Source organism: Oreochromis aureus, linkage group 9 (assembly GCF_013358895.1).
Source record: "Oreochromis aureus strain Israel breed Guangdong linkage group 9, ZZ_aureus, whole genome shotgun sequence".
NCBI lineage: Eukaryota > Metazoa > Chordata > Actinopteri > Cichliformes > Cichlidae > Oreochromis > Oreochromis aureus.
The window spans coordinates 9,324,206-9,351,538 of NC_052950.1; the positions used below are offsets into that span (position 1 = coordinate 9,324,206).

Consider the following 27,333-nt stretch of genomic DNA (forward strand, 5'->3'; position numbering starts at 1 on the left):
GGGGGTTTATTCACTTATTTATTTGTATCTCATAAATCAATCTCTCTCCATTGAAAATGGGTGAAAGCAGATTAAAAATGAAACTTCTATACACATCTTCTCCAGTAAAGGGGCATTCTGTACAGTGTAGTTTGTGTTTACAGTGTGTATCTACACGCGATATGTTACAAGTTTGGATGCATTTCAGATCGCCTAAACTGCAGCAACTTCCCCGCTGCATTAATACATAATCAGTTGATATACAGCATCATTACTCAACTCTACTTTGTTTCCGATATCCACGTGATACTTCGGCGAGTTACTGGCTGCAATGAAGGCGATCTGAAACGTCCATCTACTTCTGATAAGAACAAAGGCATCACAGATTTCCATCAACGGCGCGGCGGCTCTGTGTAAGTAATTATAATATTTAAGTACTTCATTTACTGTCTCTTTTTTACAATGAATATTCACATACAGTTGATTTTCTTTGATTACAGGTTTCTGTTCAAAAGGAAGCACAGTTATGCAGTTTTAACGTCTCTTAAAAGTCGGCTCCTTTTGCTACAGAGCAACGCATCTCTTCATGTTGTTGTCCCTCGTTTCGGCTCTTCATCTCAGAGAGCTGAACAAGTTATATACACCACCGATCGTTTTACTAAATCACGAGCTCCTCAGAGGAATCAAAGTCTAAATCAGCTTGCTGCTGTTTGCAGTGGTCTTTAAATAAAACAAAAAAACAAACCCCACACACCAAAGATGAGGAGAATGGCCTGCCACTGGCTGAGCTATTTTCTTTTTTTTTTTTTCCTGCATTTAGACCACTGACTGAAAGAGTAAGCACCAGAGTTGTCATTTACAAACAATGGAGTTTCAACATAACAGTGAGGCAGTTAAAGAAACAAAAATGACCAGGGGAAATTGGGGGTGTAAAGATAAAAAACACACAACAAAGCAGTGCGTTATCGGACTGATGCTGCATTAGGGCCTAAGACGCTGAGGAGTTGACACAAAAGATTTTTAATCTAAGGCCATCAGTCTAAATACGGAGGTGAATAAATGAGATTGTATCATGTGGTTACGACCTGAATGCTTGGGGCAGGTCGTCATTTTGTGTAGATGAAATGTAGTTGCCTTCTTGGGGTGCAACTGCTTTTTGAACCTCACACTGTGGCACGACATGGACAAATTTGATTTATATAATTATTTGTTGTGCATTATGTTGGTTAGGTTAGATGCCTGTCACTCAAGAACAATGATAATACCTGCTGTCCTCTGAAACATGACGACTTTATAGCACACTCCAGTCTGAGATAATTCAATCAAAGAGGAAGAAGAAAGCCAGCTAAGCACACGCCTTCTTTTTTTAAAACTTTGTAACGTGTGAAACTGCAGCAAAACTGGCAACATATTGGACCAACACAATGACTGCTTCAACATGAGCACATTTAAGCAGTTAGCATCCAGTCGTGCTCTGTGCCAAGTATAAAAATGCGGAAGAGGCCAAGGTGAGTCTGCGCTTGTATGAAGCTGGCAAGAATAAATGGCATCAGTGTGATATGTGGGGGGGGGGACTGAGAATGTCAACGCAGGATGTAAACAGACAGCGCCAACAACAGTCTGAGAGGAAATCATAGTAGAGCCCTCATTACAGAGGTCACTGCACGACGGTTCATGGTGTGGATGGAGACAGATGTGGTTAGATGCTGTTTGGTCTGTAGGGGGAATGTGTGTGTTTCACACCAAAACAAAAGACAGGCCTTGAAGCCTTTCCCTCTACAGCGAGTGCATCTGGTTCTGTTAGGATCTGACAATTTGCTGACATGACTGAGTCAGTTTGTAATTGATTTAAAACACTGACAGCCAGCAGTGCCACCCCTCAGCATCCTAGTAGCTGCACTTATGGTGTCAATTTGAAAATCCTAGGTGACTTCCTTCTTGGGTTCATTCATTTTCAGAAAACTTGACCTCTGATGTTGACTTTGAGGTAGAAGTCAGTGAGATTCGATGTCAAATTAATACCATAAGTATCAATTTGAAATCTTAGGGCCCTGGCTCTGACTTCACTTCTGACTGTATATTTTTACTGTTATATTATTACTTTAATTATTAATTTTTAATCAAATGGATTACCTATTTTAATTGCTATTAACACTAAGACCCGAGTGACTTCATTTCGATGTGTCATGTTATTTTATGACGAATGAAACGTGACACATTAAAGAACCTCGAACGTGAGGTCAAAGTCACCAAGATTTGAACTTGTCCGAGGTTTTTAGTGTATACACATGGGATATAAATTTGAAAATCCTAGGTCACCTCACTCTCATGTTCAGAAAGTTGGGTGTGACTTTTCCCACCTGGTGGGGTGACAACAATACCTCATAAAGGTCACTGAGATTTGAACTCATCTGAGGGTTTTAGATGATCCTAGACGACATCTTTCACATGTTTTCAGAAAACCTGACCTCTCGAGTTTGAATTTCAGTGACCTCGACTCATCAGCCTTTTACAGTCGAGGGCTAAAAATGTTCAGTTACAAAAACAAATCTGGCTGGAGAGGGATGACAATGGGAGGGGCTGAGTGTGGAAATGTGGAGATTTTGGACCAACACAGAGGACCTGGAATAGCGAGCATCTTGCGGAAAAACGTTGTTCTATTCCCCTCGTAGAGTCCCAGAGACTCTAAGAACTGGTGGCCCAATATCTTTTAAGACACTTTATTCTCCTTTAATTTGTCACCTGTCTGTAGCTCATTATTTAGGTTAGAGTAACCAGCTTTGCTCTTGTAGCTTCACAGTGTGCAAGCAGACTGCAGCATAGGCAATCTGCAACATCTCATGTGGGATCTCTAGCTTGAAACTTTAATCCATGAAGTTCCTACCATCATCACACTCACACGTGTGTGTTTAAAATAAAATTTAAAAAAAAAAAATCACTCTTTTGTTTCCCCAAACATCTTCTGGGCTGGTGCCCAGAATTTCATTGAGAGAAAAAAGCAAAAACAGTAGAACAAAACAAAACACTGGGTGTTTCTGTGCTTCAAATCAGTCCAATTGTAGTGCTGCATTTTTTTAATGGTGGCAATGAGCTTATTTAGAAACGGAGCGATCCATGCTAACAACTATGTGTGCGGTGGAGGGTGGGCATAGCAGTCTTCTCATCTTTAGAGGCAGCATGCAAAGTGCACCAAAATTGCAAAATTACTATGGGTCCGACAGGAGCAAGAATTTCAGGCACCAGACCCCCATACTTCTACTCTAGTCTTTTAAAAGCCCTATAGAACTAGAGCTTTAAAAGGAGACTGCACTTTATAAAATCCTCTCAAAAACAATTTCAATCTCTTTTTAAAAGCCAGTCAGCAGTTGTGGAGGAAGTGTAAAAAAACCCAAAAAACCCAAAACTATCAATGATTTCTGTTTTTGAACAGAAGAGCAAAATGCTGTAATGCTTGCATATTTCATGAAGGTGTATTATATAGATATATATTTAGATATATAGGGACTGGGGGAAGAGGGTTGCGGCAACAATTATGCAGCAAATTAGGATTTGGTTTGAAATGACAAAATAGCTTATATACAGTGGTGGTTATCTTGTGCAATTTTTTTTTAAGTTTGTTTTTCTTGGCTGAATAAACAGCGATGGGAGAGGAAGGGAAATAGAAGAGGACTCCTCCCTCTATTCTTGGCCAAATCCTTCTGTTTCCTCGATGGCAAAGAGCAGCTTCTCTTTCAGCTGTTCGTAACTCTTGTAAGGAGGCAAGTCCAGACGATTGAAACTGAAAAGACAAAAACGGAGACAAACAAAGACATTGCAGTTTTAAACTGTGTTTATCAGATCTAAAATAGGTTGTAAAAAATCAGTCCCATTACCCAAGAGTATAAAAATCAGTCGATCCTGAGTGAAAGAGAGAGTGGGTCGTTCTAAAAACCTCACTGAGTTCCAGTGTGGTCCTCTAGCGTTATGTCACAATTGCAACAAGCAAGCGTTTAAGAGACACAACAACTCGGACTGCATGCAGTCACAGAGCAGGGTCGCCAAGTCACTGCTGACTCATTAACTGAGCTCCAAACCTCCTCTGGCTTTAACATCAGCACAAAAACATGGTTATGATTATACTTCTAATACAGCTGCTCTCACAGCTTCATCATTTGACACCTTTAAAGCACCGAGTGGTTAGCATAATGGAAGACAGGTAAAATGTCTTTTCATTCTAGAAAACTGAACAGGGCTCTCTCTGGCCTCTTCTATCCAAATCAAGATGTCAAACCTTTTCACCGGCCTGGGACTGGAGAGGATACTTAGGCAGGCTACCCAGAGATACTTGGGGATTTGTTTAATTTGTAAATAATTCTGCTGTTATTTTGAATATTCCTAACAAGCCTTCTTATGTTTTCTGCTACTAGCTGGTTTGCTGGCCAGGTTGCTACTCTGGTGTTCCTTGATATCATTTATCCTGCAGTCAGGCAGGCTGTGGGACTCCACTTTTTTGCACTGCAGCTGACAATAACTCAGCACATGCTACAGAGCAGAGTAAGAACTAGTGTGCTGCTGCAGTTGCACTATATTATATCGACACATTTTTATGTAACACAAATTACTGTAAAAATAAAATATTAGTAGAGGAGAAGATCCACAACAAGTGAAATGATTTCGTCTACGTATTTCTTTAGTGGTATGAGACACATGTGCACATATATACTGTAGGGTTCACTGCACTAAAGTTCTTTTTTTTTTTTCTTTTTTTTTTTTTAAATTATGAAATCAGCTGGTTTGCATTAAAAGGTTTATGAGGTCAGATCATATGTAGCTATACCCTTCTAATGAGCTCACTGCATCTGTGGTGATGACTGGGATACTAAAGTATACTGATGTAAAATTCTGTGCACAACATTACGAGACATAGTGGTCAAGTAGAGAGGTCAAAGGTCAAGCACTCACCACGTGTGGCTGCGAGGAAGCCACGTATCTTTCCCCACCTTCTCAATGCAAAACTTCTGCGGTCCGTTACTTCCTGCAATGCAAAGGAAAAAGAGGCTTAAGAAAAAAACATAAAAGCATTAAGGATATATAAATAGTATGTTTCGTAAGCATGCTCGTCTCTCACTGACCCATGAGTTCAGCAAAGCCGCCCAGAGGAAGCCTGCAGGTTCCAGTGACAAACTGCATGAGCCGTAGTCGCACCTCATTGTCGACCTCTTTCACCAGCTGCAGGGAAGGAAATGACGCCACACACATTCATCACTGACTTTCTACGACTAACTCGTCAAGGACCTTCATCCACGTAGGTTACAAGGGGAATTTACGGCAATATGAGACACATTAAGAAAAAAACAAACACTATTTCTTGAAGTTCAATTATTTTATCAAATCCTGCACTAACAGCTTGTTTTACTGCTACTTGAAGGGAAAGAAAACACAAACTAAGCAAAAAGAACAAACTGTGAGGCTGTGCATTTCTGTACCTGCCAGAACCAGATGATCTGTTTGCTGTTCCTGGTGTAGTGACGATACACAGTGTTTCTCTGCCAGTCCTGCAAGTCTACTTCCTGCATGCCACACAGCATCACCTGGATCAAACGCACAAAAGGTTATTCTCACAAACACAGAGGATATAAATCAACATCCCTCCACTGTAGTTGGGTATGGTTTGATTTCCAGAATTCATTCAAACAAAAAAAATTCTGTAGCATGTAGTAAGTTGGTTATTAAATTAGTATTAGGTACAAATTAGTATTACATTTAAACAGACAACAGAAGTCATTAAAATAGATCAAAAATGGTGCTCACCTCAAGCTCCTTTTCATCAAAGTACTGGAGCCACTGAAGTGGAACCACCTCATTGAAGCCGTCGAGAAAAGCTTTGGTTTGACCTTCCACCCCACGAGAGAACCTCCACTCTGCCATTAGACTGCAAGCCAAACAGTACAAATCTTCTTTAATATGTACTTTAAATGATATTCAGAGGTGAGTTTTTTTTTTTTTTTTGATAAAACAAAGACTGTGAACCTGATGTACTCCTCCTTGTTCTCTTCAGTGACTTGGATGTTGGCACCATTGGGTTTGAGGTCATGAGAGGTGATCTTCCCCAAGATCTCCATGTCCACAGAGAAGAACATCTCCAGACCGCATTCCTCGATGTTGTTGTCCCTGAGGAAAGACAAGACTGAGATGTTGCCAAAGTACAACCAAATTTAAACACATCTGTTTATTAATGTGTTGTTTAATATCACAGACACATAGGGAACTGTGTTTGTTTCAAACACTCTTGATTTTTATCTCTGAGATATTCTTAAGTTGAGGTTTTTGTACGTGGATAACCTTTCCTCTTTCAATACTTCTGTGGTAAAAAGGTTTTCTGACTTCTAATGCAGGAGGTTAAGTTGAGTTAAAAATGAGTAAAAAGCAAATAAATCAGGGGGCAAAGCGACTATAAATAACCCCATTACAAGATGGTCTCTGGCTTTCTTCACTCTCAGCCATTCCCAGTTTCTACATTATTGTTAATTCAATCAGAACATGGTCTGCATTTTAGTTTCTTCAAAGCTGCCAACTCTTACACGTTACTCTTTCATTCTTTTAAACAGCTGCGCTAGGTCACTGCTTTGTAATGCTTTTCCTGCACACCGCATGAACCAGCTGCAAAGCACACTGATTAATCAAACTGCATTTGTACTTGAAGAAGATGTCAGTGAGGAGAAACACTTGAAGACATACAGGTGAAACCGTACAAAGAAACTTTCAAAACTAAGTTCAGCAGTTCTCGCTAAAATACGATTTGTGGAACAGGTCGTTTCCTGTATGAAAACAACACCCTGACAAAATGACCATGTTATTAAAAAGCCTAGAAATTCCAGTTAAACTTATATCAACTAGGAGCAGTGATTAAATGGGAACCATCCCAGGTGGTCAAGACACTTTCAAATTTTACAAAGCTGTCATGAAAGCTATTTTGAGGATTCAATATAAAACACAACATGTTTGTGAGCAGTAGGAAAGGGACGTCACTTCAAATGTTTCCCTTGAGGTTTCTCACTTCTTTAAGTAGTTGATATTTTATGGGGTGTTCTTATCCAAATAAGTGGACAAAAACCAGAGTGTTGTATGTTACGCACTATAAAACCTACCACAACATATAGTAGACTGCATAAATGAAACCAACTTGACTCCAGGTGGTATTTACAGTTTGTTCATTGTACTCGGGACCAAAAGCAAAACAATTATGCAGTTTTGCCTTTTACTTCCAGTCTTGACTCAGCAATAGTTTAAGAGATTATACAGACATATTTGATAAGCCTTATTTGTACATAGCGTTCCAAGAGCAACACTTTGATATGACCTCCATTACACCAGCCTAAATAAACTCCACAATTTGTTCTATCAACAAATTTGCTTGAAAAGTGCCCAGTAACAATAGTTCTTTAATAACCTTGAAAGTTATTCTAAGCAACGTCAAGCAAAGGGAAACTTTCTAAATAATCAAATTAAGAGTACACTCTGTGGCTCTTTAATCAAAAGCTCCACTCAGTAATAAGTGCAGTGAAATTAATTTTCTAGCCATGCCCTCTTCTCAAATGAATACAATATGGTAGGCCTCTAACATAGGAGAGATCAATTACCTGATCCATATGAGTGAGTTGTAGAACTCTGGGTCAATGGACTCAAGGTCTTTGAGTATTAGCTTCTTGTTCAGCATGCGTTTGTAGAAAGGCAGAGAGAAGCCTGTGTCAATGAACTTGCCATGGAAAAGTGCCTGTGGGTAATCAAGAGGAGGTAAGGTTCTTTAACTGCTGGTCAATCAGAAAGCATCAAGATAAAGAGATTGCAGACAGTCTCACAGTGTAATTGCATATTAACAAAATAAATAAATATTGGGCAATGTAAAACAACACTGAACACTTTCTCTCTTGAACTCTTATGATTTTGAAATAACTTTTTCCAAAATATGACTTGTGTTAAAAAAAACAGAAAGAAAAAAAAAAGACTGGACATCAGACCATGGTTGACAAACCACGTGTAATCTACTGTAACACAGCCATCTGTGTTGTCATGATGGTTTTAATGTGTGCCAGAATCAAGTGAACGTACCATTGCAATAAAGCGGCCTATGAAGCAGAAGTAGGAGAGGTGGTCGGGGTTGATGGCTGAGGCCGGGTTGATCTGCAGACAATAGTTGCTTTTGCCAGCGTATTCAAACAGACAGTACATGGGGTTCAGCACTTCATGGGACAACAAGAAGAACCACTCTCTGTGAAGAGAAGAGGGAGATAGAGGGCCATGAGCTGCAAATTTACATTTACTCTTTACACACAAATATTCTTTGGAATTCTTTAAAGTGCAAATTATATTTGTGTGTCTTTATTACCGGGCCAGGCCACCGTAATCCAGACCCTCCTCCCCTCTGAAGATGACGTACAATCGCCTCCTCAAGTCGTAAGGCTTTAGGGCCATAATCTAAGAGACAATTAGCACACACACAACATCAGCAAGTGATGGGGGCACAGTTGTGAATACAGATTGTACAAAAATAATAAAGAACACTTGATCGTTAAAGCATAATACAAAGTCTGTTAAACTTCAGGGATATCACTGTGCTCAGCTAGGAAGCAGCAGTCACTGTGAATCCATTTTAGCTGCTTTGTGCAAATCAAAGTGACAACAGGTGCACTTGAAAGACAACCCCCAAAACAGACCCTCAGTCAGTCGGAGGGATAAGGAGAGAGTAATGGTCGGTGGGCACTGCCTGCAAACCCATTCAGTGTTTGGGGGTTGTCTTAATGCCTCTCCACTACACCCATTGTCACTTTGCACCAAAGCAGATTTTCAGAGATTTTCTGGTAAAACAAAGGGGGACCTAGCAAAAAAAAGTTTGGGAACCACTGCACTAAGGTATTACCTTATGCTGTAAACATCAGCTTAAACACAAAGATGACAATAGGTAAAGGACGCACTTACTTGCTGAAAGGAGTCTTCAAACAGTGTCTGCCTGGAGACAGTGATCTTCACATGGCTTGGGAGAGCATTAGACTGAGTGGAGACGAGAACAAAAATGTATTCGAGCTGGATTAAATTGGAAGATCAAATTAATCTCTCACTTTCTTTAATTCTTTAAGTGAGAGGAAACACAAACCTGGCACAAGTAGCGGAAATGGGCAAGCTTCCATCGAAAGCTGCGCTCGTATGCAATCTGAGGGCCTTTGGTGCTGAGGAGAAAACAAGATTTAGAGGTAAAAACGTGGAGTCTGACAGGTGCAATAGAAAAGCTTTCACCAGCAGATGTAAACAGTTGCATCCATGTATGTTTTTCAGTGTTTGCCCTGCATGGAATATGTGCTCTAGGCATACATTTGGAGTTCCAAAAGAAATTACAAGGTTTCCTCAAAGTGTGAAATAAAACAATAAAACTGAACACCAGTGGGAAATGCTTCTTTTGAATCAACATCCTTTTTTCTTCTTACCCAGCTTAATGCTATACGTACAGCATATCAGCTAGAGCTGGGCGATATGACCCAAAATTCATATCTCGATATTTTTTAGCTGGATGGCGATATAAGATATATATCTCGATATTTTTTTAAAGCCATAAAGTAAGAACAAAAAGAGAGTTCTTAGTCAAAGCTGTGTCCCAGATGTCACACAGGCACTTTTTATTAACATACAGCATAGATGTACATGAAAAAAACTACTCAAAAATAAATTATGAGCATTTATTAAATAATGACGCTCTATAAATAAAAGAAAACTATGTTGTTTTGTGCATAGCAAAGAGCTCACAATTGTGCAGTCAAAATGTAAACTAAAAGACGCTGAGCATAATAACATAGACAGATTTCACAGCTGCTCTGTTCCCAACTTCTACTGCGTGACTGACAGCCTGGAGTTTGAAATCCGCTTCGTAACCATGTCTCTGAACAGGTGCCATTTATGGTCCTTATACACACACAATACGGTAATATTACGTTGAAGCACAGTACTCCTCGGTAGCCGTAATGCTCCGACAATCCATCAAGCGGTGCAGCTCCGTAGCTTACCAAAGTCGAACTAAAACATTTTTTGACAGATTGCTGAGCGCTGTGTATCACATAAAATCGGTTCGCGGTCATCAAGCACAACCAGAATTCATACAAAAGGCGCGCAGTCAACTTTTGAGAAAATGAAAGGATTTCAGGCCGTGCATGGCGTTAGCGTGGCTAGGTCGTTAGCGTGGTTAGCTCGTTAACACGTTGATGCCGTCCAGCCCCACGCACGGGGCGATGCGCAGTAACTCATTAACGGAGATTTGCCATGTCCATCTTGTCGCTGCCTGCAGGTGAAGCGATGGGGGAGGAGGGGGGAGTTGTGTTCAGTGAAGGAGAGGCGAGGTCGAGTAACGTTGCGTAAAGACAAAAGTGGACGAAAGAGAGGCAAACTTGCGGCTCTGCAACTATAATTATAACGTAACATAGACTATATCGATATAAAGGATATTGTCACATCTTATATCTCGTATAAAAATATATCGATATTTTTAAAAAACTCGATATATCACCCAGCTCTAATATCAGCTAAATTAAATCTCAAAATAACTCCAGCTGGCCTCATTAAACATGGCCCTTTAAACTTTACATAGGCACCTGAAGCTGCAGGTCTTCAGACACCTGGTACATAAATTGATTTGAAAGGTGTTCTTACACAGAAGACTTTCCAGTGCGGGGGTCGCTGAAAGTTGTCGTTCGGGTGTTGTGATCCACAAAGTAGCGAACCCCTTCCCTTGTGTACCGGATCTCCCAACCTTCAGGCAGAGGATCCTCATTCTGTAGCCTGCAGGCACACAGACGCAAAGTGTTATGTAGGTATGTAGCTGCTGAACACAGACATTATCTACAAGGACAAACTCCAAATTGAAAATATCTGGCAGCACTTTACTTCACTACTAAAGAGTAATAGAAAACAAGTTAGCATAAACCAAAGGCAAAACAAAAAAATTTAATAAAATGTTAATATTCCTTTTAAAGTGAATTTTGGCAAACTCTAAACCATCAAATGGACAGCAGAAAGTTTTGTGTTTAACCCTTTTCAGTTATTTACTGCACTGCACTGAATCCAATTATAATTGCTAATTTAACTGAATTCCTTTGGGTTTCCTTGTTTTTTGCTCAACTTTATTGGCTGAAGAAGATACTGGTTCTGCAAAACCTGCAAGGGTTATAGTACATTAAGATTATATGAAGACAAACAGGGTGTTGTAGCTTCTTGCAGCTTTAAAAATAAATTTAGCAGGTTTCATGACAGAAAAATAAGGAAATGAGAGGGTTCCAGGTACTGACAGTAAAGTAGGTCAAGATGGCAATAGTTTGATCTGTCCCATCTGACCATAAACTCCTGCATGCTGTTCAAGAAAAATGGTGAAGTTACTGTGTGGCTACTAGTAAAGTTAACACAAAATATAACTGCACAGTGAAGTTAATGGTTTGCACCCAAAAGGCCACACTGGCAGAGTTTGTCTGTAGTGTTTTTCTGCCACTCACCCTTGGGTTCGAGGGTCTTCCCACTGTGTTGTCTTTGTGTTATGGTTGACAAAGTACACTCGATCATTGGAGTCAACACGCCTCTCTGAAATGTATTCAAATAAACACAAGAAATCTGTAGTGTAGCAACAGACATAAGAGACACTTGGCCCGACATATCAGTACAGACGTAAACACAGAAAAAGCTGTTAATGAATCCTTTAATCATTGAGCAGAGCAGAATGCTGAAATTTAACACATCAAACATATTGGGGCATATTCAGAATATGCATATATTATACGTATATCAGAATCTGGCACAGAAATAGGTAATATGTACAGCACTTTGCAAAAGTTTTGGTAACACTAAATGCATTTTTCCACTTTCTTTTCTTTATTGTTGTTATATCATTTTAACATGTTCAAAATAAAGCCACACAATACAATCCAGCACAAAACACCAAGGGGAGGAGACTGATTGGTCCAAACGTATTCTGCAATATAATAAAGATCCAAAACATACAGCCATTTTTCCTGACCAACTATCCAGCAACAAAACAAACAAGGACCTGTGAGCAATGGTGTGACCTCTAAAGGACTCTAGTAAGAAGAGAAGGAACAACCTACCTTCCAGGTGTGTTGTTCCCTCTCTGCACGTGTACAAACCTAGCACGACTGCTTACCTTATTAAGAACTGCTGATGTACTCCTACCTCCCCTTTTTAAGTATAGAACACAAAGTACTGACACCAGAAAAAGCAAGCACAGCTTTTAGAGAAAAATGAATGTCAACTCACCCCAACCAGGAGGCAGTGGGCCAAGAGGATCATTTTCAGCAGACATCATGGATGCCTGCAAACAAGGGATACACAGATAGACAATTATTGTGGAAACACCAGGAAGGTGCAAATCTAGTCACAAAAAACCCAAAAGCAAAATAAAAAAATAAAATAAAATAAAATAAAAAATATATTATTCAAAAACTATTTGTTGAATAGTCCTTGATGTGAGGTGGTCTTTGTAGCTGCCTACTGGTAGAAGCTTGCCTTTTTATTTATGCTGTAAACTAATCACGACGATGTGAAGACGACATCACTGATAAAAGACCGCCTCTCATATGTTAAGTTCTGGTTCTCACCTTTGGGCTAAATGAGCTGGGCTGGGTGCCAACAGTATATTGAGTAAGTGGGTTTCCAAAACAAAAGTCCAGAGACAACGAGACGAGATTAAGGGTGGAAAGAAAAATGACCATCAACAGCTGGTCCTTTGAATGTCTGAGCTCATCATGATGATAAGACTGACGACAACCTGTTTACTGAGGCGGCTAAGGGAGATTGTAAAATTGGTGGTGAAAATGACTGAAACCACAGTTGATTTAATCTCTAAGCTCTGTAACTGAAATTTGATACAATTCATTCTACCGGATGAAAATCATTTTGCAAAACCGAAAGTTGGCTTAAACTCGGTAACATATTTCTACATTCATGCTAGAGCCAATCTAAAGTGATCAGAGACACTGATGTCTGCCATTTTCTGTAGTGCTGGATAAGTAACAAGCTGATAAACCCTGAAAGCGGTGTGTATCCACTTGGTCTGCTGAGTCAATAATGCACAGATTACATAGAGTGAAAGATCAAAGGATGACAGATAACAGCATTTTCAGTCAGCAAAATTTGGTTTTTGCCCTGTAAATACATTTATTTACAGGGCACTTATTATAAAAACAAGCGAAAAGAGTGCAAATTTTTCAGTCATTAGGGCTTCAGGGCTTCTGTTTGATGAGGACCTTGACTTCTAAAAGAAAAAGGGTTAGGGTCTACATAATAATAATAATGATGCGATAAAAAACCCCACTATTTTAGGCTACGTTCACACAGCAGGCGAAAGCGCATCAAATCCGACTTTTCTGACCCTATGCGACCCATATCCGATCATGGTATGACAGTGTGAACGGCACAAATCCGATATTTTCAAATCCGATCTGGGTCACTTTCATATGTGGTACTGAATCCGATACATATCCGATGTTTTAGAAAGCGACTGCTGTTTGAACGGTCATGTCGCATTAAATCCGTCTTTACGCCACTGACACAAGACAGACGCCAATTATCAGCGCCGGAGAAGCGCCCGAGAAGACATCGCGAACGCTTCCTGGCCATCCAGTGTAGATGTCAGTGAAACTGTTGGGAAGACAACGTTGGAGAAACGTGAACATTTTATTTGTACTGTATAATCTGCAGATTCTGACAGAAATCTGCAACTATCCTTTGAAGCACCGCTCCTCTAAAACTGCAATAAGGATAATTATTAGGTTATCTACATTATTACGTAAATAACAAAATAACTTAAAGGAAAAATTGGGAAACGTAAAGTCCGAAGTCTTTATATTAAGGGCCATCAGTCAAACAATATTGTTTGCTCTGGGTCTAAACAGAGCGTGTTATGTGTGACATCTTCTTTTGCGCATGTGGGCCGCTTCGAGCGCTCACACTAGAGCGCGTTTGCTGTCGCATTTTATTTGTAGTGTGAACAAGCAGACAAAAAAAATCGGATTTGATCAAAAAATCGGAATTGAGCATTAAGACCTGCAGTGTGAACGTAGCCTTAGATTGCATTACAGCCTCTCTTTTAAATGGGCAGCATGTACGTTACTTATTTATATGTATAAATATGAAAACAAGTAATTAGGCAGAAGCGCGAGTGTGGTGATGAGTCTTACAGAGTAGAGGTATCTCTGGTTAAACTGGTGCATAGCTCCCTGCAGCTGGCTGCGCTGGCTCTGCCACTGCTCAAAATTGCGCACCGATTCCATAGTGGGACGCTGCCATGTGGTGGTGCGGGTGTTGTGGTCCACATAATAGATCCTACCCCGGTCATCCACTCGACGTTCCCAACTGGTAGAATGAATGAGATGGAATGGTAAAAATAGAGAAATACACATGAAAATACATTTCGATGCCAGAAACTGAAGACTGAAATAAGTACTTACACCTGCAAACAACAAAAGTAAATATAGAAAGAAGGTGCTGTGTTCTGGACTATAGGAGAACATGGAGTATTTACATTCAATTCACAGCTAGTTGCTAGCCCGTACAGACCTGCACTATAGTGCTTTGGTGGATCCCAGAATGCAAAGCATACGTGTCTACGGGAATTTTGTTAGCCCAGACTTGCAACGTGCATCTGGTAGTTGGTTTGGATCAAGCTCTGGTGTTCATTTGGAACTGTTGTTTCAGTCTGCCCCTGAGTGCTTATTGTGTTCATGTTTGATTTAAACAGGCTAAACACGGCAAGTGTGACAACAACATAAGACAAAGGTGAGACCCTCACCCTGGTGGTAGCGGCTGTGGTCTTTCCCAGGTAGTAGTCCTGGTGTTGTGGTCTACATAGTACGTTCTCCCATGTGGGTCTTTTCTCTGCTCCCACCTAAAAGATGCAAAATGAAACAACAAACAAAGGATGAAAAATTCACTCTACTGTTGACATATTTGTGTGTGCACTGGTGTTTAGGTGATTTGAAAAATAAATAAATAAAAATAAATACAGTAATACTGATCAGTAAATGAGCAGCAGGGGTTGTTTTTGTGTTTTTTTTACCCTGGTGGAAGAGGATCTGAGGCTCCAGTATTGGGGACCTGCTGCCTGGGCTTGGCCCCATCTGTAGTTACTGTTGCACTGCTACTATTACTACCACCTCCACTTCCTGAAGCATTTGCTTCAGCAAGCGCTGGGGAGGATGACGACGAGGACGTGGTGACCCCCTGGTTTGGAGAGGTGAATGTGGAGGAAGAAGAGGAGGCAGCAACGGCAGTGGCAGAATTAGCAGCAACAGAAGAGGTTGAAGATGATGTGGAAGCTGGCGGGGGTTGAGATGTGCTATTTGGTGCTGTGTCAGAGTCTGGCAGGGCAGCATCCTGAATGCAGTCCTCGTGGTCACTTCCAGAGGGCAGCACATCACTTCTTGTAGCAGACGACTGCCCTTCAGCAGCATCACAGGACTCCCCATTGACTGCAGGCAAGTCACAATAAGACAGGACTGCCGTTTACTTGTACAACTCAATCCATTGATGTCAGTAATGCCTCAAGGGCAATAAATAAATAAGCTGTTGTCTGCAACAACTGACTTTTAGTGCAACAGTCTAGGAATCTGCACATGTCCACAGAACATGGATAAAGTGATAGAAACCGGCTTATCAGCAAGGATCTCTGTGAAGGTAAATGGATCTACTACATTGGAATTTATGAGCACACAATGGATGATAACATTATTAATTGAACCCAAATTTTTAGAAGGTGAAAACTGTCTACTTGAGCTAGTTTTCATGCACCAAAGGTAGCCTATGGAACTCTTACCAGGTAGCAGTTTGGTATTCTAGTTTCCATTTGCTCCAACTGTGTGTGTGTTCTTTATATGAAATGCCAGTAAAAACTTAATATTCTGTCATGAACCTCAGCTAAGTGTGGCCTGTCCTCAGAATTTAAGTGTGCTCTGCTTTCACTTCGCTTTTCGTTTTTCTTTCCAAGGAGATTGGATAGAGGTGCTGAGAGCAGCAGAGATTAAAGGCTTCCCTTAATGTAATTACTCCTCTTTACTGTTCACTAGGTTCACATCAACCATGGAGAGCATAAACCTGAGGTGGTTTGAGACCATCCAAGCCACCATAACATAGATGTTAACAGGGTGCTCTAGTAATGATCTGTATAATCCAAATCTTATCCAAAATCTCTAAAGTTATTTTTGGTCTAAAATAAAATACAAATTTAAAAAAAAAAAGCAAAAAAAAAAAAAAAAAAGCAGAAAAACAAAGATAAATGAGTTTTGTAATGTGTACTGTACAGGATGTGCAAACTCACCCATCCTACTCTCATTATCACTGTCTGAGGGTTGGTGGACTGGGGTTGAGTTGTTTGTGGAGTCTCCGTTGACGACATGACCAAGAGCAGGGCTGCAGGAGCTTGAAGGCACCTGACCATCTGCACCACTGGAGGCTGAACAGGAACCTGACCTCGGGCCCAAGTCTGTACCATTCACTGTGCTTTAGGATAAAATACAGGAGATTTCATCTTTTTATTTTTTAATTCAAATCTTAATTGTTCATGAGAATGAGCAACTGTGTGCTACTTCACTGCATCCATGGGTATCGGATTTGAGTTATAACACTGAACTGATTGTTTTGTAGGGGAAAACAGGCTATAATAGGATGGTTCGGTGATGTAATGAGCGCAACTAAAGAGGCTCCTTTGTGAGCTGACAGAAAGGGACCATCCCAAAACCTGCTGTCAAGGCCAACCTTTGTCTTGGTGAGAGGTGGGTATTCTCTCAGTGATTAGGAAAACCCAAAAGAGATCCCAAATGCAGATAACTCACATTAATGAGTTTTTTTACTTGTCAGCATATTTACAAGCCATAAAAGCTCTCCCTATAATTAAAATTAAAACCTGTTAAGATGCTGTGCACAGGAAGTGATGCCAACAGATTTTCAAACACTTAGTCAAACCCAGGTGGACCTGCTTAAGGCAAGTTGACGTGATGCTGAGACAAAAGACAGGGTACCAATTACAAAAACAGAAAAACATGCACAGTTTGAAGACAACACTGCATCACAGGCCTACAGCCTTTATCATGTGGTTTGACGGGCTATAAAACATGCTGCTGCTAGATCCACGGAAGAGTTCCTTTACTTGACCATTTAAAAACTGGAAACACAAACTAACTGAGGGGAAAGAACAAAGGAAATGCAAGAAATCAAAGAGGAATAAACAGAATGAGAGAAATCAAGGCACAGGCATTACAAAGCGAGAAAAAGGCCTCCTGTGTGAAACGATACAGATCACTTCACAGTAACAACAATAATTTAGAGCCAGGTTTTGCTGAGCACTGAAGGTTTTAAGTAAGTCTGAATTGCCTGCAGGTGTTAACATAAAAACACTAAATAACACAAAAAATGTAGGTTGCATAGACACTATAAAAGAGAGGTGTAGCTACTGTGACATCATCTACTGGTTTCTGAATTTCTGTTTTGAAGCCTTCAGATGGCGTATTCATGAGCGCCATCTTGGTTTAAGAAAAGAAAAAAGAAACAAAAAACAACAAAAAACAAAACAAAAAGCAGGGGTGAGCAGGGGCAGGTCTAACTGTGAATCTGCTTGCTCATTGGCCAAAGTCTTGTCAATCACAAGAAATTAGGCAATGAAGATGCCCTGGATAATGAATGCATTCTGAAATACTTAGGTCAAGACAGCAAGCCATTTTCCATAGCCTTCTGTAGGACTGGAAATGTGTTTGCCATCCTAACTATCTGGTGACAAAGAGACAGAATTAAGCCACAGTACCTTTATTTTTCCACCCAGAAGCTCCGTCCATGTTTTATACTGTCTAGGATGTTAAAGCAGCGGGCGACATGTCATGTCTGTCTATGCAAGAATCTCAGTTTATTTGCAACTAAAAATTCAATACAGTTTGTGAGATTGCTAGCTACCTTTGTACAACCCCAACGAAGCAGATGGGTTTTTTTGGGAAGAGCTTGCAACAGATACAACTATTTAGTTAATCAAACACACAAACATTTTATGTTTACAACAATTTTGGGGAAATTTAATGAAGGAGCATTTCATGCAAGTACTAAGGCATAGTTTCTTGTGGCATCCTCGCTTTGTTTATTAATGTTATGTAAAAATGATTTCAAAATTAGTCATTATTTTATGCTTATTCCTGTTTATACATTTCTTAAACGGTTTAAAGGGGATTTGTTCACAAATTATTGTTTAGAGAGCTGGATTCACATGCATATATTTGCTGCTTTAATTGTCTTGCTTTCAAGATGCGTGTTTAGGGTTTCAATGTTTAGGTAACAATGACATGGGGAAAATTATGTCTGCCCGCCACAATTGTCCTTTGGCTGGCCATGTTTGCAATCTGTCTGTGTACTTGCACATTTCTGGAACTCCCAGGAAGTGGAAACAGCTTTAAATATCCCACTGTTTGTGTCTTGCAGTCTTCTCAGTAGCTGCAATGCAGAGAGGAGCCAAGCAGCCACAACACTCATAACCACCCCCCATCTGCTGCGAAGAGTAGTTTTTTTGAGGCTCTTTGAGGCTTCAATAGAAGCCAGGACAGCTGACTGAAGGGCACTTTTCCAGGGTGGCAGATAAGACTGGCACAAGCAGCTAGCGTGAGAACTTAAAACACAAAGGGGACGACGGTCTGAACTGAGAAATAGCAAGACAGAGAAAGACAAGACACAGATCTCACGGGGCTAGCAAAAAACAGGACTTGAGTATTAACAGCAATGAAAAATATGGCTTCGTGTATTCCAACACAGCTTAATGCATTGAAACAAGGCTAACACACTTATCAGCCTGTTAGCATTCTTTTACTTGAGAATAAGCATGCTCCCTGGTTTGAAGCAGTAATTCTTAACAGGCCAGAAAGTATTTAAGGCAAAGAGAAGTAGATAAAAATTTGCTTAGCGTGGGGGGAAACTATGCGGGCGAACATAAAATGTCCCAAAAAAGGTTAGTTTGCTTTTTTAGTTTTACCTGTTGGCAGCCCTTGAGGATGAGGAAGATGAATCTCCATTTTCATGGATGGCGTCACCATTCTGTTGGACCTCTGAAGATTTAAGAAAACAATGTTAGCCTAGAGATAACGGGATTATGTATGTTGGGAATTCATTCAACTCAATCTGTATGCACAATCCATTCACATACTGTTAATACAGATGAAAGACCACTCTGTCCCTCCTCTCCCTTAGAAAAAGAAAAAATAAATAAATCACCCACCCCTAACATAAACACTGAGCTCACTGGAGCCATTTGGTGCATTGCCGTTGGTAAGTGGTGCCAGTTCCTCCTGGTCAGTGACAGTGAGTCCATCAAGGTACACAGTCAGCTCCCCCATGGGCACTGTCACCCCCTTCTGCTCCGCACTCAGCTTCAGCACTTCCTTCACATTCTCTACTGTGGATTCAAAGCAAGGATAGTATTAGAAACAGCTAATAATAATTACAAATAACGTAAAAAAACAAACAAACTACAATTACATGACACTATGCTTCTGCATCTTTGGAGGATATTATCAGGGTCATGCAACACATAGTACTAGTGAGCCTGATTTAAGCAATCCTTAATGAAGTGGTTTTCTGTCGGGTTTCTCCTGAATACAAACGTTTTTTGAGCTGTTTTGATGCTGTCCTAACTGTATATTTTCTAAACAGTTAGACAAATTACAACCTACACTTTCTACATGGGTATCATTTGCTACTTTCTGTAACAAAAAAGTTACATTTTCTGTCATGGTCTTCCAAGGCTCGAGTGAGGTCCAGCGTGGCTTTGCCCAGCAGAGCATCTGCTTTCAGGGTGTGGTGGCTCCAAACTTTGAAATCCACCTGTGTGTGTGGAGTTACATTCCTAGAAAATCATAAACAAACACACAAAATATGTGTAATTCTTGAAATTCCCCCCCAAAATCTTTTTAAACAATTCAAGTAGATGTATGCTATCACAAAAAGGAAGAACAGCAGTTTAAAAAACTAAAAGTACAGTTTTAACTTGAAAAAAACAAAACAAAACAAAAACCTGGCAGTATCTTAATCTTCTTTTTACTCTAGGACGACTCAACTAAGGAAAAAAAGGCTCTTATTGTTGAAACACTCTGTAATACTCACACAGACTTATATTTCAAATACACTGAGATTTAAGAGCAACTCTAGAACTTTCATAAGCATTTATGTGTGTGTGTGTGTGTGTGTGTGTGTGTGTGTGTGTGTGTGTGTGTGTGTGTGTGTGTGTGTGTGTGTGTGTGTGTGTGTGTGTGTGTTTGGGGGAATATCAGTGAATAAACTTATCAGTAAGGTGAGCAAAGGGAACACACTGATTTGACATGACATGACAACATGACAACTATGATTCAACAGGTCCCCCTCTCAACAGTTATTCCCCACCTCAGGAAAGTATAACAACAAACGGAAAAACAAATTTTTTTTTGAAGCTTTGCATTTTTCTAGTTTCTCTATTTTTCAACACCTTCATCCCCTCAAAACACCAATAACTTGTTATTTATCCTGGGTAACCAATGTACCAAGCACACATGATAGCGCCTCCCTTTGATTTCCATCTTCAAAATGAACACTATACAGCACAGTAACTGCATTTAGGTCTCTAAATATCAGCCTAAAGAAAAACACTGAAGATTAAAGCCTTTGTGGAGCACCCATAACAGCTTGCGAAACATCCATGGTGCAAACACGAGACCACAAACACAGCAGCGCTCTGTCTTGTCAGCAATAATGACCCAATCAAGCCAATTAGCATTTCCAACGACATGTTTCTGACATATGGCTGAACCAGTCGGAAGCCAGAGAGCTGCAAACGTCTGCCATGTTCAGGATGCTGGCTCCATTAAATGGTAAATCAAACACCATTTACAGAACTTTTCCAGTCCAGTCTGACAACTCAAAGGACTGGGGGCTTTTAAATGATACAAAGAGTTTTGTATGTTATCATACAACTTTTCCCTTAGTTTAACACTTATAAAATCAGCCATCTGAGGGTTCTCCTGTTCTTATGATTGCCTAATATGATTCAACAACCACTCTTTGATTAAATACTGTATAAGACTGCTGAGCCAAACAAAAAAAAAGCACCACAGAAACTCTCCGTCAACAGCTTTTAATGTCAACACGGCATAATACTGGAGAACAGCTTCTGGAAACGTCATACTTTTTTGCTTGTTTATTTGTGTGTGTGTGTGTGTGTGTGTGTGTGTGTGTGTGTAACTTAGCTGTTAAATAAATAAAGATGAAAGAAACAGCCACTGACATTAAATAAAATGACATGCTACAACACACAGCCTGTTGAACGCTGTCAGCCAGTTGTACACAGCACACTTACAAAGTGAGCCTCTCGTCCCATTTAGGATTGGAGGAGCTATGAGATTTCGCAGTGCGCCGCGTCTCCCCCTCAGCTGTCACCTCCACATAAATGGCAGTCCCAAACAGGGAACTCTTCTTCCTCTTGAGTTTGGCACAGGACACTGATGGAGAGAAAATGAAGAGAGAAAGACACCATTTAAACTCAATTACATTATATTTGCAGCAGAAAAAGTGACACTAACTCTGACATTTAGGTCAAAGTGTGATACATTAGTATTCACATAGAAAATGTACACAAAGTGCTTCAACATAAGCTTTTTGTGGGAGTGGCAACACCCTGAGGCTACTGACACTTTTGCACATCGCAGCTCACAGTGTTTTACTCACCAATGGCATAGAGTTGTGACGTTCCTCTGTGGTTATGGCTAGTCTCTGCTCTAGACGAGGCCGTGGCCATGTCATACACCACAGTGGGAAACCTTTAAACCCACAAACATTACACACAAATGACCAAGTCAATTCACAAAAGAAACATGAGCTCTGATATTTCTCAATAAAAATACAGAGAAATCAAAAAAGCTGCATATTGTGAATGACAGGTTTGTAACTGAGGTCTAACCAGCTAACACCGCCTCAAAGTTAATCAACATCCTCTGTAAGCAGCCTTCACTTTTATATTCTCTTTCACGAGTGAGAAAGCGAGACCATGTCACCCCTGAAGTTTTTTAAATCCAGCACAGTCAGGGCAATGCTGAGTCAAAAGCAGTCGCAACTATGGTTACACTTGAAACAGAAAATGAATGTCAAAGTACTCTAATATGAAATTCAAACTTTGCTAAGGTTTAATAAGAGAATATTTCTCCTCAAATTATGCAAGACAGCATTCTCTTGCTATGCCTCAGAAGTACCAGGACAGATTTGGGAGAACTTTTACTTTCTGTGGAGTGTAAAGTGCTTCAAATAAACACAAATGTTGATGCTTTGGAATTATTTATTTTATACATGGAGTTGCAGTTTTATTCTTATATTCTCTCTCTTCAGATATGAATAGTACCCACTAACTGTAATTCTCCACAGAAACTCCAGAGAAATAAAACAAACAAACAAACAAAAATCATGTATACTCACAACTGGTGTGTGCTGCTAGACCCTCTGGTTCAGCCTACTCCGTGTCCCATGGCTCCTCTGAAACAGAAAACCACAGGTTTTTAGGATAAGATTTAGCTGGTAGAAAAGTCTGACCTCTGACCTGATTTAGATAACAAATATATAGTTATGACTTGATATGTATTTATTTCAACCACAATAATCAAACTGTGAGGACACTAAGTGCTGAAGCGCTTCGGGCTAACAGAACTAAAGCTGAGTATCTTGTGTAACTTGGGTGGGTCATCCAAGTACATTTATGTCTGCTCAAGTATATTTGGCAACTCATTCTGGCTTTATTTCTTTATTGTTACAAGACAATGACTACATCTGCAATCAGTTAACTAGCAGATATGCCCTTGCCCATATTTTGAAAGTTCAGGTCCCCCACACATCACAGCTCATGTTTTCTTACCAGCCATCTCACTGGCCACATCACTGCAGAGACCACTGTCAATATCACTAAGCTGCTTCTCCAGAGTGTCTTATCATGTAAACACAGACTCCAACATCACCATGTTGGACTGCAGCTGGAGACAGCAGTCCTTGTTCTGCTTGGAGACCCACTGTGAGCTGATCCTCAGCTCACAGCTCACTGAGGTTGCAGAGCACCCCAAGAAATATTAAGACTGGTTGGTTGGAGTGTAGTAGGATGAGAGACTCATTGAAGAGGCATTTGATTATACTGCTCTGTTATTTATTTGACTCAAAATAGTTGGCACTTAAAACATTTTCCAAGTAGCACCTTATAAATTTTTAGTGTGCCACAAATACAATTCAAATCTGTGGCAACCACTAATAATTTACTTCAGTTACTGCAATATTTCCAAAGGCCTGACAAGCCTCCCATGTGTAGTTATAATGCTTGTGTGGGGCTTAGTGAAGAGTCAATTGATGTTAAGACTTCTGGACACTAAACCACTGTCAGCACATTAGTCAGACACAACTTCTTGCAAATGGCAGCATCCATTAAGTAACACAGAGCAAATCCACAACCTATTACAGCCTCAGTCAGCTGGGAAAAATATACTAAATAAGTATCTGAGGAAATTCTGTAACCATTCTTCCAAGTCATCAACTAGTCATCAGCTTTTCATATCATGTGTGGTTTACAATGACTACTTTAAAGGTCATGCAAGCCATTTCTATTCCCTTAATGCACATATTTATATAATATATCTTATATAGCTCTCTCAGAGTACTCAAAGCGCTCTATACAACATGCCACATTCACCCATTCACACAAGCATGTGCTTGTGTGCTTTCTAACTACCATTCACACACATCCGATGGATGTATTGGAGAGCAACTTGGGGTTAATATCTTGCCCAAGGACATTTGGCATGCAGGGGAGGAGCCAGGGATCGAACCACCAACCTTCTGATCAGTAGATGACCTACCCTACCTCCTGAGATACAGCCACCCCAAGTCAGGGGTTATGTCAGGTATTGATTAAAGTGGGACCTGTGAGGGTTACTACTAAACAGCATCTCTGAGCAAGAAATATGGAAACAGAGTGGTATTTATACAGCGGTGTTTGACTCCTAAACACCAAGGTTGAAAGAGGATCATAAATCAATAGCTGATTTAATATTGCAATTAAATTTGTTTTCTGAAATACAATTTAAACATTTTTAACAGCTCAGAGTTACTGACAATCTGAAAATTGTTAGTTGCCCAACTAATACACACCCAAGGACTTTGGCTTATCGTGTTTACAGATACCTGTTTTGAACCTGTTCAATACCTGCTTGGAGGGGTTTAACAGCAAGTCTAGGGGACAATTAATATTTTATTTGTAGGATCTGGATTCTTGGGTAACACCAGATGAATTCACAGTTATTAAAAAAAACCTATAAAACCATAAAAAACATAGGACCTTTAATCTTAGGTTCACTTCAGTTTTCTTTGTTTTGCTTGAGGACTGCTTATCTGTTTTAATATGCTGGCTGCCAGCAGGGTTAGCACAGGGTTAGATTTGCCTACAAAACAAGAGTAACGTGCTTACTGCTGGACATGCATTTTGTATTTTGTGATGATTGTCTGATCATGTTCCTGCTTTATTCCAAAGGTTGCAAAGGAGAGGCTGGCTAACAAAAAAATCTGCTTGACAGCAGACAACTTCCCTTGTTTCTGTAAGTGTACACCTTTGTGTGTAAAAATCCAAGACAAATCCTTTCTCACACCACCTGTCAAACAAGCTTTGCTGTCTGTTCTAATGCACTGTCCGTCTTCCTGTGACCTAATGACGCACATAACAGTTTATACATAGACACACATGCCCGCTGTACTACAGCTGTCTATAGAACACATCCGGGCAGACCATGAGCAGGACTGAAGCATAAATGCATATAAAGTATATTTAAATGTTTAAAAGTCCTGAAGCTGAATAACTATTGTTTTTAACCTGACACCGACTGACATGGTTATTTTTTTATTTATTACTTACTTGGGTTATTTTTATGTTTGTTCTCTTTATTTTAATTTTTAACTAATGTAGCAGGAATTTCCTAACTTTAAGACAAATACAGTAAATCTTATCTTTATCCAAAATAATAAGACGGTGATTATTCTTACGCTACCCCATACCCTAAAAGCTCTTTAAAGTTTCTTTAGTCCAGCTCTCTTTTATTTTGCCAGACTTAAAAAAAAAACCTCTCACATGGGCAAAACACACAAGCTTTACACAATGGTAGCAGGCTACAACTCCTAATTTCACCCACAGCTGCTTTCCTGCTTTTCAAAAGGTCAGTGTCTTTGCAAGTGAGTGAGAGCACAAAAACAAGCATATTTTAGAGCCAGCAGGCAAATAATGCTGCCTTAACAGACACTTTACTCTAAGTAATTTCCTTCCAATGTGGCACTAGCATACACAGCATGTGATAGCCTAAATACTAAACCACTGTTCATGACAGAGAGACAGCAAGACACTAAGAATCCTGAAATACAATAGCAGATACTGTATAAACATAAACCTGCATCAGCCACTCAAACAAACACAGCCATGAAAGACCATTTCTCTTTGAGACCAAGCCTGTCCAGAAAAGGGAAATGTAAGGCAACTGGGCCTAATCAGTACTGACAGGGATTCTCATCAGGTGTTAGCGGAGCCCACATAAATATGGTCTCTCTTACTCTGTCTCTGCTCAGAATTTCGTCTTTAAAGCTAGAGACCCTGAAAGTGTTACATGTTCAACTCACTATTCATTGGATAACTCAAGCTGGAGCAACACTAAAATAAACAGCTGTGGCTCAAGGGTCAGGCTCACATTCACCTGTGCCAAGCACTGTCTACGACCCGAGAAACACCCAAAGGCTAGAAATGTCAACACGTTTAAAAGTTGAAGGGTAACATATCATTTCCTTTCACGAGCAAAAGTTTAGTAATCAGTCACATGGATTAATGGATAATAAAGCAGAAGATTGATTCCACTTTGACACAATTCGCAGGCCATACGCTAGCAATGCTTAATTTACATATTAAATACTGATCATAACACACAAACTCAGGTACAGTTATCGAACAGCGGCTAACTTTGGGGTAATCTACTGACTGCTAGCACTAGCTTACAAAGTGTAACTTAATAGGCAGCTACTGGCCTTGGGACACTTAACCTCCTAAATCTATTTGCAACACAAATACGTACAATAAGTGCAGATACTCCCGGTGACAACCTTTAAATGTGTAGCAGTACTAGTCTGTAACTAGCTATCAATAAGGTAGCCAGCTAGCTACAGTTAAAAAAAGCAAAACAATTTTAGTCTTGTGAAAGTAGCTTAACGCTAGGTGACTATCCTTTCTACTGTGTGTATAATATCCATCTGACAAACCAAGAGGTGATAATGGGCACATAACTAAAAACGTAGCGTGTTTGCTTAATCTACATCTGCATCTGCATATTGTTATAACGTTACAGCAGACGCTAGCTAGGTGAGCCAAGTTAGCTGCTCGCTAGCCGGCTATCTGACTAACTTACTTAGCATCTGGGCTAATTGTCCGCCATCACAAAGCTAGCCAGTTCGGCTGCATATAAAATACAGGCTTATCAAGAAATACTATTTAAACACTCGGAGAACGTCTTTCTAAATGCTTTAAGTGACATTAGCAGGGGTGTTTTACCTTGTTCGCTGTTCCTCTACTTTCCTACACTCTGTATCTTTGCTGTGTGCTAACGCAACGGTTGTCAGTAAAATCCTCAGCCGAGCAGGCCCCTCAGTCTGCTACGGCTCTCTTGCCATCTCTGTACAGAAGCCTATGACTAGCAAAACACACGGGCGACAGGCGCGCCACCCCAGTAGATACTAGTGGAAAAGGGGTAATACTGCCGTGTAATAAGTCGGGGCACGAAACAGGCTTACTGCTATACACCGCACATTTATTACTTTTATGTAGTCTAAACGGAAACTCTTAACTAAAATATTCAGTTCGTCATGATCCAATTTATTAATAAAATCCAAACTTTTGTTTTTCCTTTTAAAATATTCTTTGTTTGTTTGTTTAATCTCAAAACTTATTTATTTTTACATTTCACGTTACTGAACGTTGTAGGCAATGTTGACTGAAAGTCCCGTTTCCCGTTTACTTAACCAATTTGACCAGAAAAATGATGTAGGGGGGTGTGAGTCCCTACACAGGTCCCCCATAAATCTGTCGGGCACCGATACATTAGGAACGAAAACTAGGCCGATTTGTGGTAATTGAATGCGTTGATGTAATGTAACCTCATATTACCTGATGCTTTTTAAAAATATATTTGTAGTTTTTAAAGTTTAGAAAAAAAAATATTTAAAAGAAAGAAGAAAGATACACGATTAGATGTGTTACTAGTGTTCACCTTTACCTGCCTTGTT

At 40.0% G+C, this 27,333-nt stretch overlaps 1 protein-coding gene across 2 annotated transcripts; it reads right to left on the reverse strand.

Annotated features, from left to right (window-relative positions):
- LOC116311299 (NEDD4-like E3 ubiquitin-protein ligase WWP1) lies at positions 1 to 26,848 on the reverse strand. Of its 2 annotated transcripts, none has more exons than XM_031728380.2 (25): positions 26,603 to 26,848; positions 22,465 to 22,521; positions 21,724 to 21,815; positions 21,356 to 21,497; positions 19,749 to 19,873; positions 19,271 to 19,423; positions 19,004 to 19,076; positions 16,319 to 16,500; positions 15,062 to 15,473; positions 14,795 to 14,890; positions 14,184 to 14,358; positions 12,262 to 12,316; positions 11,487 to 11,571; positions 10,651 to 10,779; positions 9,110 to 9,182; positions 8,935 to 9,006; positions 8,345 to 8,433; positions 8,068 to 8,227; positions 7,599 to 7,732; positions 5,989 to 6,129; positions 5,770 to 5,890; positions 5,445 to 5,549; positions 5,091 to 5,187; positions 4,921 to 4,993; positions 1 to 3,757 (listed from the first exon to the last, which is right to left on the reverse strand). In XM_031728380.2, the coding sequence occupies exons 3-25, from the start codon at positions 21,791 to 21,793 to the stop codon at positions 3,658 to 3,660; spliced, it is 2,862 nt and encodes a 953-aa protein (XP_031584240.1). In that variant the 5' UTR covers positions 21,794 to 21,815; positions 22,465 to 22,521; positions 26,603 to 26,848; the 3' UTR covers positions 1 to 3,657. The 2 variants fall into 2 exon arrangements, with proteins under 2 accessions (XP_031584240.1, XP_031584239.1); XM_031728379.2 differs by having other exon boundaries at positions 19,247 to 19,423; positions 26,603 to 26,847.
- Between the last annotated feature and the right edge of the window lie 485 nt (positions 26,849 to 27,333).